Raw genomic sequence first — 10,204 nt, 5'->3', positions numbered from 1 at the left:
AATCCCAGCACTCTATGGACATAGTAGGACTGTCTGCTACCCCAGTGCTCTGTGGACACAGTAGGACTGTCTGCTATCCCAGCACTCTATGACAAGCTAGGCAGTAGAAACAGAACCTGAGCAGCCTGTGAGCCGGCTAGCCTGGCTCTGCAGCAGCTAACAAGCCCTGACTTCAATGAAGTAGAAGCTAAGGACCATCATCCTAGGTGGTCTTCTGGCCTCCACCCATGTGTGTAGCACAAGGCACACACATGCTAGCATTCGTCTGCAATGTAGATTCTACATGAGCATTCACACACACACACACACACACACACAGAGAGAGAGAGAGAGAGAGAGAGAGAGAGAGAGAGAGAGAGAGAGAGAGAGAGAGAGAGAGAGAGAAAGAGAATAGGTACACAAAAATTTGAAGAGTCTTAATTTCTATTTCAAACTTGTCCAAGAAATTTTTTAAAAAACCAGGTCTAAATTATGTACTCATTTAGACTTTAGGGATACAAATTGGTAGATCTGGGCCAACGCATGTGTCGTCACCATTCCATACCGGATGCCTTCACATTCCCCTGAAACTCACTCACACCTCTTGCTAGCCAACCCCACCTGCTCTATGGCCACCACCACCCCTTCTAGGCACCCGCTATGCTAACTCTGTCACTCCAGCCTGGCTTTGCCTTTTGGAGAATTCCGGATCACCATCCGTGATGTGTACATGTCTGCTTCTCTCACCGAACACAGTCTTTTTTTTTTTTTTTGGTTTTTTCAAGACAGGGTTTCTCTGTGGCTTTGGAGCCTGTCCTGGAACTAGCTCTGTAGACCAGGCTGGTCTCGAACTCACAGAGATCCGCCTGCCTCTGCCTCCCGAGTGCTGGGATTAAAGGCGTGCGCCACCATCGCCCGGCTGAACACAGTCGTTTTGAAGTGGGATCCTGTCATCTGTCATGGCTCCTCACTGTTCCGTCGCGGATCCCTTAGTGACGGGCAGAGCCATTTGTTTTCTGCTTTGCCTGTTGACAGTCACATGAGTTTCTAGCTTTTGGCAGCGGTACCCGGAGCCACTATGAACATTCTTGTTCACGTCTTCTTGTACATATGTTTCCATTTATTTTGGGTAAACACGGGGGAGTGAGAATCCTGGATCATAGGGTAGGTGCATGTTTAACTTCAGCAGAAGCTGCCAGACTGTCTTCCCGGGCAGGCAGACAATCTGGCCAACTGATTTCAACAACCCATCTCACCAGCCAGAATAAGCCACCAACTGCCCTCCTTCCCAGAGACTACACAACTAGTCTGTGGGTTTCTGGAGGCTGCAGTATCTTCAGGAGCCACGTCGGCACTGGCCAGAGGCAGATGAGAGATGTGGAAAGATGCCCACATGGTTTGATGCCCAACATCTTCCCAGCTCCGCTGCAGACTTCTCGGGGCCTGTATGCAGAGAAATGCTGAGATGCCCCAAATGTCCTTATGAAAGCCGGACTGCAGAGTGAGACAGAAGGGAAGGTCATTGTAACTGCTGATTCCCAGTCCTAAACACCAGTGCCTGGAGCTGGATCCGCGGGACCTTTCCGATGGCTAACGCCCCGGAGCCAGCAGTGAGAGGTTTATTATGGTTAGCCCTCTATCCCGAGGCTCCCCTGTCTGAATTTCCTGCCTTTCATCTACAGTCAGTAACGGTTGGGTGTCACTGCTATGGTTTCCCAAAGTTGTAGAAAACTGTCTTTAATGAAAAAGAATGTAGCAACCGCTTTCAGTCAAAGCACTGACTCTTCCCTTGGGCCTGCAAGCTTCCAATGGGCCACGAGAGAAGCCATGAAAACCTGGCCTCTCACACGGGGATGTCGTTCAGTTCGTAGAATGCTTGCCTAACATGCACAAAAAAATTTAAAAAATTAAAAAAAAAAAAACCCGGACCAATCCCAGCACTGCAAAAACCGAGTGTGGTGATCACACCTGTAAGCACAGAAGAAGCAGAAGCTAAAGGATCAGAAGCTTCACGTCATTGTTGGCTAAAAAACCCTCCTAAGATACCTGAGATTCCAGCTTTAAGAGAGAGAAAGAGATAGAGACAGACAGAGAGAGAGAGAGAGAGATGGAGATAGAGAGAGAGAGAATATGTGGTGCACTTGCCTTGTGGGTACTTGTGGGTATACATGGATGCCTGCGGTTGACATCAGGATGTCTACCTCAATTGCCCCTCCACCACATTTTTTGAGACAGAGTCTCTCATTCAACCTGGGGTGTGCCATTTCAGCTAAGCTGGCTTCCCAGCAAGCCCCAAGAGAGGAGCTACAGGCATGTGTTGCTGTCTTCCACTTCTGTGCAGATTCTGTTGATCCAAACTCAGGTTCTCAGGCCTGCACAGCACTTTACCCATTGACCCAACCCTTCGGACCCTATCAGTCCTTAATGTGATGCTCATGGTAACCCCAGGAGGTAGGCACGGTTACCCCCACTTTGTAGGTGGAACACTATAAATGGAGGCTCCAGAAATAAAGTGTCCAAGCCAGGACTGCAGGCCAGAAAGCCTCCATCTCCAAGGGCAGGCTCTTCCTGCTGCCAGAAGCTAACTAGAGCAGCCTTTGGAAAAAAAGACTGTGAGAGATGCGTGGTCCTGGGCCTCTTCCAGACTGGAGGCCCCTCGGCTACCCTTCAATGCTTTATGGAAGCATCTTTAGAAAGAGGATGTGTGTGATGCAGTAGGACCCGCCACCTCCCAGCCTCTCCCACGTCCTTCACCCAGCAGCCTCCACCCCTCATCCTGGACCCACAAGCAGACACCACACCACAGCTGGATCTGTGAGAAGATGCAGATTTATTTTGGGAACAGACTTGGCATCCTGAACCCTAACCCCTCATCTCATACTTCCAAAAAAACAACCCTGGTGCCTCCGACAGTCACAAGCTTGTCCCCAGGGCTGAACCCGGACCCAGAGTAGAGCAATGACCTCAGAGTCAAGGCCTGGGGCCTGTCACCGCCTGAGTAACCTCCACCCACCTACCCCCGTTCCCTAGAGTCCAGGAAAACCCAACCAGAGGCAAAGTCCTGCCCATAGTGGCCGGTACAGGAGCATCTGCAGGTTCCTCTCTGTAGAAAGCAATTCCAACCAAGTCACCAAGCCCCAGCAGTGCTGGGAATAGCCAGCGTGACACTCAAGGAGAAGACGCCCAGGGACTGAGAAGAAAAGGAAGCTGAACCCCAATATCCATATTTGAGGCTGCTCTAGGAGGAGGCCTGGTTTCCGTGCCCAAGTCTGAGGGGTTCGAAGAAATGAAGTCATAGAGAATCAGCAGCTTCCTCCAACTCAGTTCGGATGCCACGCCTCCTCTTCCCTAAACGTGAGGGACCTGGAAACTATTTCCCCCATCCTTTTGGAAATAGGGAACCACAGGTCCTGAGCCGCCAGGCTGCACCCAGGCAGCCCAAGGGCCCAAACACGCAGTGTGGTGCAAACGTCTTTAAGTGAGGTGCATGCAAGTAAACCTTCTGCCAAGCACAATTTGTTATTGCATAGGCTGCGCCCAGATGGAGTCCAGACTGACTCCTGTCTTCCTGGATAAAGCCTGTCTTCAGCTTCTCTCTGCCAGAGAATAAGCACCGGGGATGTAGCCCTTGACTTCCACAGGTTTCCACACCATGCTCCCCTGATCCCACAGCGGATAAGCCGATTCATAGTACATCACAGTAGCTGCAGCTCTCAGGCCTAGGACTCCTACACAATGACCTGGGGCCCATTAGTGGCCCCCAAATGAACTCCAGACTCACTCAGACTCACACTCAACATCAGGGGCCATCACCAACATGCCTTGCCCTCTTCCTACCCCAACCGCAGACCCCTTTGGTGACTCCCAGCCAAAGGCTCAGATGCTCAGGTGTCCCCTGCTGCTGGTCCTAGGGGATGCCAACTGGACTGATGGGACGATGCAGAGCATTGCATGCTGGTATATTCAGTGGGGCTTCTCCATTTCCTACACTGCCCTCCAGGACTCTGTAAACGTTGGAGCAGCATGGACTGGGGAGGTCAGCTCTACCACAGGCCCTTCACACCTTCACTGCCCAAGCAACTTCTGCACCCGTCATCTTCCTAGGTGGCCTCAAGTCATCAACCAGAGGACTAGGTTGGTGGTGGCGTAGGAAGAAGAGATTTGTATTAATATCTTGCTTAGGTGACATCTTTCAAAGCACACAAAAGCCCAGGGAAGGGTGGCAGGGCAAGGCGAGGCAGGGCGGAGGATCGATGTGGGAGCAGGACAAGGAGCTAGGGACCACCTGGGCTCTTCCCTCAGTGCATCCTTTGCCCTGGAGGGTACCCAGACATTCTCTTCCTTGGGCATCCCAGCACCCAGGATGGGCTCACGGTGGCCTACTTTAACCATCCATGGAGTGGGCGGAGCAAGGCTTCAGGTCCACAGTCCAGTCCTCCTGGGACACCTGCTTGGCATTGCAGAAAGACAAATCCTGGCATCCTCAGTGGAACTCCTGGCTTTAAAGGAGACAGCACCAGTCAGCAGAGGGAAACGGCTCCCAAGGCTGAGCCACGAGCTGGGCAGGGACCAGGCTTCTGCCTTGCAAGGGGATCAGAGACATGCCCCCATCCCTGTTCCCTACTGGCCCACTGCTCCTATCCCTTTCCTGCTATCTTCGGGTCTCTTCCCCCAAAGTCATCAGTGCCTGAAGAAAGGGCTCCCAGGTGTCCAATGACACAAAGAATTTCCAGAGCTCAGCATTAGACCCCAGAGCTATGGCCACAAGGCTAACACTGCCCCCTAGCTATTACACCGTGACAAAAACAAGAACTTCCTCTCTCCTGGGGCTGCCTGGAAACTTCCAGTCCACACTAAGCCAGGATTAAAGCAGGGCGTCTCTTGGGGAGCATGGCAAGATGCAGTGTGGCCAAGCTCCAGACCTGGGTTGTAAGGTTTTTCCCAGCAGGAGGAAGGTTCTCACACCTGTGAGGGCTTCTGTCCTTTAGCCTAAGCCTAAACTCCACCCTGAGGAGAAAACTGAACCAACTAGGGGCGTGTGGAGGGGCAGAAGTGGAGAGAGGGTGGAGATAGAGCTGAGTGCGTGTGAGCACACAAATGTGGGGGGTGCAAGGCCTATCACACCTGTACACTAAGGGATGGGCATTACCTAACCACAAGCTCATGCCCAGTACCACGTACCAAGCCCCACCACCGTGAATTCCAGGCTCCATGCTCTGGCCATACCTGGTAGCTGAGAGTCAAGTCAGGAGGTGAACAAATAGGATAGCCAGACCAATATTCAGCAGGATCACCATACAGATGAGGACAGTGTTGGGTACCTGAAGGCATGAAGGAAGGCTGAGTCCCTAGGACCTCTAGACACCCCCCACATCCCCAACCAGGTCACAAGGCTGGGCCGAGAAGTCAGGATTTCTGGAAGGTACTTCCTAAAAACATCCTGGTTTGTCCTCAGTTGGATGCTGCATCCTAGTTCAACTGGGAGAATTCTTGGAACTAATTAACCCAATCTACCAGAGCCTCGAAAGGACATATGGCAAGTCACATGGAGGGCGGTCTGGAACCCCTTCCACTCACCTTCCTGATGGTTGGCTTTACTCTCTGCTGCTGTGCTGGGTTCCTGGACTCCAACAGAGGCCCAGAACTCAAGCCCTGTGGGGAACCTCCTCCACCCCCAGGAAGCCCTCACTGCTGCATCCTGAACCGAGAGGTGACTGGTACCCTGGCGGAATGCCGTAGACTCAGCAGATGCCCTCTATTGCTCAGTCTCCCACCGGCCGCTGCTCCTCTGCCTAGTGTCCCACTACCTCTGGAGTTGGCTCTTGTCCTGTCCTGCCTTCAGTTTCCCAAGTCATTCTTCTCTCCGCGCGCGCTAAAGCGCGCACCCCTCCCCACCCACGCCTAGAGCCCCAGGGATCTCAGAGGCTGGCCTCTGTACGCAGCATCCTCACCTCCTCTACTTCCACCTCGGCCTCTGCCGCCAGCGCCACCTCCTTACGACCCTTCTTCTTGACCTTGCTCAGACCTCGGGCCTCTGTCTTGCGCGCCTTGGCCCTGGGCTCTGCTTTAGGGACAATGGGCTTGGGCTCCAGAGTGGCGGTTGTGGCGGGCACCGGACTTCGCGGTGCTGGGGGCTGCTCCTCCGGGGCGCTGGCGGAGGCAGGGGACGGGGGCGCTGAGTTGGATTCGGAGACCTCGGGCTCGGGCTCGTCCTCCAAGGGCGGGGGCTCGGGAGGCCCGGTGCGCACGGCATAGCTGTGGTAGCCACGGTACATCGCCACCTCCGGTTCCCGCGACGGCGCGGGCGGCGGCTGCAGCGCCTCAATGGCCATGTGCTCCGAGGCTGGACGTGCAGGGCTGCGACGGCCTGCGCTATCGGATGGCGTTACGGGCCGGCTGCCCTCTCCACCGGGCTCGCCATTCCAGGCGCCCGGACTCAGCAGGCCGTCCTTGGACGCCCCGGGTCGGGGCCTCTTGGGTTGTGGGGGCGTCCCAGCCGGAGACGGAGGTCCGCCCTCGGGCTGCGGAGTCTCGCGTTCGTGCAGTTGCGGGCTCTCCCGGGGCCGCTCCGGGAGGCCGGCGCCCGCACCCCGCTCTGGGGGCTCCAGCAGGCTCTGCGAGTTCTCCAGGATCTCCTGGAGCAACCGACGCTTCTGATACTCTGGACCTGCCAGGGACAGCAGAAAGAGGTAGGCTTCGAACCCAAGGCCTGCTGGGCAGTCCTGGGCCAGCCGTCTGTGAGCCGCATTCATTTACTAGGCCGCCATTCATTGCACTGAGGGTCAGGCTGTGGTGGCAGCAGTCAGTTTTAGTAACCCTGTGAGGTAGGTGAGATTGTGAATTCTGTTGCACAGAGGAAAAGGACACCCAGAGACGTTAAGTCATTTACCCAGCATCACACAGTAAAGGGTCCAGATGATGCGTTTATCTGGTCTCTTTCCATCCATTTGTTTGAAAAATGGGCCTAATCACCCCTTTCCTATTCTTTTAAAAGTTTACTTTGCAAAAGCCGCTGAACAATGGTCACCCAACGCAGGTTACTGCAGTTCTTCTTGTGACCAGCAGGGGGAACATTCAGACCTTTGGATGGGGAGCTGCAGCCAGAATGGTGTTTCCAATCTGCACTCAGCAGCCAGCGCCACAGCTCTGTCAAGCACAGACTGTGTCCCCTCCCCGATTCTGCACTCAGCCACACCCCCACCGCCTGCTGCACCCTCTAGCTTCCTGAATGACACTCTATCCCATTTCTGTAAGTTGAACCAGCAACCCTCTCTTCTAGCTCCATCTGCCGGAGCATCCAGTAGGTCTACCTGTGCAGTGGCTCTCAAAGGTGATTTCAGATGCTCCATCGCTTGCTCTGGATCTCATTAGGTGTGTTGCTCACGAGCTCCACCCAGACCCACTGAATCCAGAACTCAAGAGAGCCCGGTCAGTGTCAATTCGGACCCACAGACCTGGCCAGGGCCCAGAGTCCTGGTCTGACCATTCAGTTAGAACTCATTCTCCATGTGAGATGCGGGAGACAAGAGCTGCAGCCACTGCGAGTTCACAGCAATCTTTACATGCACTTAGTTCATGCCCAGAAAGTGGGCACTATTCTTGTACCCACGTCACAGCTCCGGGGTTGAGGGTTACCATTCCCCTTGCGCAACGTCTCAAAGCTGGTGAGTAGCAGGCAAGGATTTAAACATAAGAATCTGTGTTAACCAAGGCAAGGCTGCCTGTGTGACTCTTCCTGATTCTGGGTTCTAGCTGCATGTCCCCAGAGTCCAGCATGTTATCTGACACACAAGCAGTGCCTGATCAATGCCCCACTGTTGCAGAATATTTGTTTAACTATGTAAAGATGTTTTGCATTTCTTTATGTTGGAGAGTATTTAACTATGTAAAGGTTGTTGCATTTGTTTAATTATGTAAAGATGTGTTTACTTGCCTGCCTAAGGCACCTTATTGGTCTAATAAAAAGCTGAGTGGCCAATAGCAAGGGAAGAGGTGTAAGCAGGACTTTTGAGCATGGAGAGTAAATAAGAGGATGAATTTAGGCTCGAAAAAAAGAAGAAAGAAAGGAGATGACAGGAAGGCTCCAGGGGTCAACCAGCAAGACATGCAGAAAGCAGAAAAGTAGGAAATACAGAATGAAAGAAAGGTAAAACGCCCAGAGCCAAAACGTAGATGAATAGAAACAGGTTAAATTAAGTTAACAGAGCTGGGTGACAGACCTAAGCTGAGGCTGAGCATTCATAGTTAATAATAAATCTCTGTGACTTTATTTGGGAGCTGGTTGGTGGCCCAAAGAAAATTCTAACCACATCCCACAAACTTTTGAAAGGTACGGAGAGCCCTTTGACCCCCCCTCCCCAATGCACCAGAGACCTGTTTATCTCAGCGTCACCAGCTCCCCTCATCTCTCTTGCCAAGAGAGGGAACAAGAGACAAGCTGGGGTGGGTCCCATCCACAGTAGGAGCCTCATCTATCCCGCCCCAGTCTTGCCCAGGACAGAGATGTGTGTCACCCATTAACCCCTGTAACCTCTCATCTCTTGTTCGTACCACACCCACAGGTTCCAAACTGTATTCAGAGCTCCGCTTAGGCATCTCCACCTTGTAGCAAGTGAGGAAAGGAGCCCACCCAAGGACTCCCCTGCCCACTCCACCCTTGGCTGGCCCTACCTGGCTGGTAGAAGTCTGGGGCCAGCTCCTTGGCCAATGTGCGGGCAATGTTGGATTCCTGGTTGGCAGCCAGGGCAGCCTGTTCTGAGGCCTCAGCCTTGGCTTTGGCGTGGCTTGTCCTAAGGAGACAATATGGTGGGAGATTTAGAATCTAGCTCTCTGGCTATCCTGTCTAAGACAGCGAGTCACCCTGGGCAAAGATTCTCACTTGGAATATGAGTATTACAGTCCCCTGGCCCAGACTACGAGGCTTTCCCTAGGCCAGTCCTCTAGTCTCTAGGTATACACAGACTGTATTCCCCCAGCCTCCCTTACACTTAGGTACGGTTAGATGACTGCACCCTTCCCAGTGCATTCTGGGAAGACCTGTCATATGTTATTTCCAGGTCTGATCAATAAAGCCCTTTTCCCTGTGACTGGTTGAATACAGAAGAGGCTATCACCCCCAGAACAGGGTGTTTAACCTCTTTCATGTCACCGATTCTCTCTCCCTTCTTTGGCCAACTGATGAAGCCTGTAGACTCTTCCTCCAGACAATGTTTTGTTTTGTTATTGAGACAGGGTCTCTCACTGTGTAGCCCTGGGTGGCCTCGAACTCGCTGTGTAAACCAGGTGGGTCTTGAACTCCCAGAGATTCACTTGCCTCTGCCTCTCAAGTGCTGGAATTAAAACCATGCATGATCCCATCCGCCTGAACCAAGTTTTAATTACAGAAAAAGAGAGAGAGAGAGAGAGAGAGAGAGAGAGAGAGAGAGAGAGAGAGAGAGACAGGCAAGATAGCTCAGTAGGTAAATGTGCTTGCCAAGTAAGCCTGGACTAGAGTTCAATCTTGTGAACCCATGTGAAGGTAGAAGGAAGAAACCAACTCCACAGAGTTATTCTGTGACCTCCATGCAAGCATACACACACCATAAACATACGATAATAGTAACGATAGCAACAAGGTTTTAAAACGTGCAAAGTGTATGGGGTTGTGAAGAGCTGCAGCTGGACTGATACACTTAATAAAACATTTTTAAAAACAAATCTGTGGGGTTGGAGTGATGGCTCAGTAGCTAAAAGTCTATCTATTCTGACAACCCAAGTATGGTCCCTAGAACCTACATCAGGTGGCTCATGGCTGCTTGTAACTCTGGCTTCAGGGGATGCAACAGCCTCTTTGAACTATTGAGCACCTGCATTCACATATACATCCATATACAGATGCACGATAAATAAAAAAAAAAACTCTTAAAGAATACATAAAAGAACAAATTAATAATATGGCACCTACAATAAAAATATCTACCAGGTCTACTAACCACCACAATTTAAAAGTATAAATGAGCAGAGCTAGATGATTTCTGTTAGAGACAAAGTCATAGGTACAGCTAGCATTCCTATGGCCTACTGCCTATTCCCAGAACTGAAGGAAATACCAACCTTCAGTTTACATGTGCACCGGCACTTTGGGTACCCGACCCAGCCCCTTCGTGGAGCAAATGTACCTGCCTTAGCTGCTGTGGCTGCCAACTGCCCATGACTCCCTGCCACCCCAGGGAACTGCAACCAGCAA

At 52.2% G+C, this 10,204-nt stretch overlaps 1 protein-coding gene across 1 annotated transcript in view; it reads right to left on the bottom strand.

Annotated features, from left to right (window-relative positions):
- Window positions 1-2,790: 2,790 nt before the first annotated feature.
- Window positions 2,791-10,204, bottom strand: part of Jph2 (junctophilin 2) — a 58,746-nt gene continuing 51,332 nt past the window's right edge. The window contains exons 3-6 of the mRNA XM_057781921.1: window positions 8,650-8,768; window positions 5,931-6,646; window positions 5,206-5,300; window positions 2,791-4,478 (exon numbers count right to left, since the gene is read on the bottom strand). Of these exons, the coding sequence (XP_057637904.1) occupies window positions 5,220-5,300; window positions 5,931-6,646; window positions 8,650-8,768 (916 nt within the window). The 3' untranslated portion in view covers window positions 2,791-4,478; window positions 5,206-5,219. The remainder of the gene's footprint in view (window positions 4,479-5,205; window positions 5,301-5,930; window positions 6,647-8,649; window positions 8,769-10,204) is intronic.

Source organism: Chionomys nivalis, chromosome 9 (genome assembly GCF_950005125.1).
Source record: "Chionomys nivalis chromosome 9, mChiNiv1.1, whole genome shotgun sequence".
Classification (NCBI taxonomy): Eukaryota; Metazoa; Chordata; class Mammalia; order Rodentia; family Cricetidae; genus Chionomys; species Chionomys nivalis.
The sequence above is the reverse complement of the archived record's forward strand: the minus strand, read 5'-3'. Positions and strand labels throughout refer to the sequence as shown.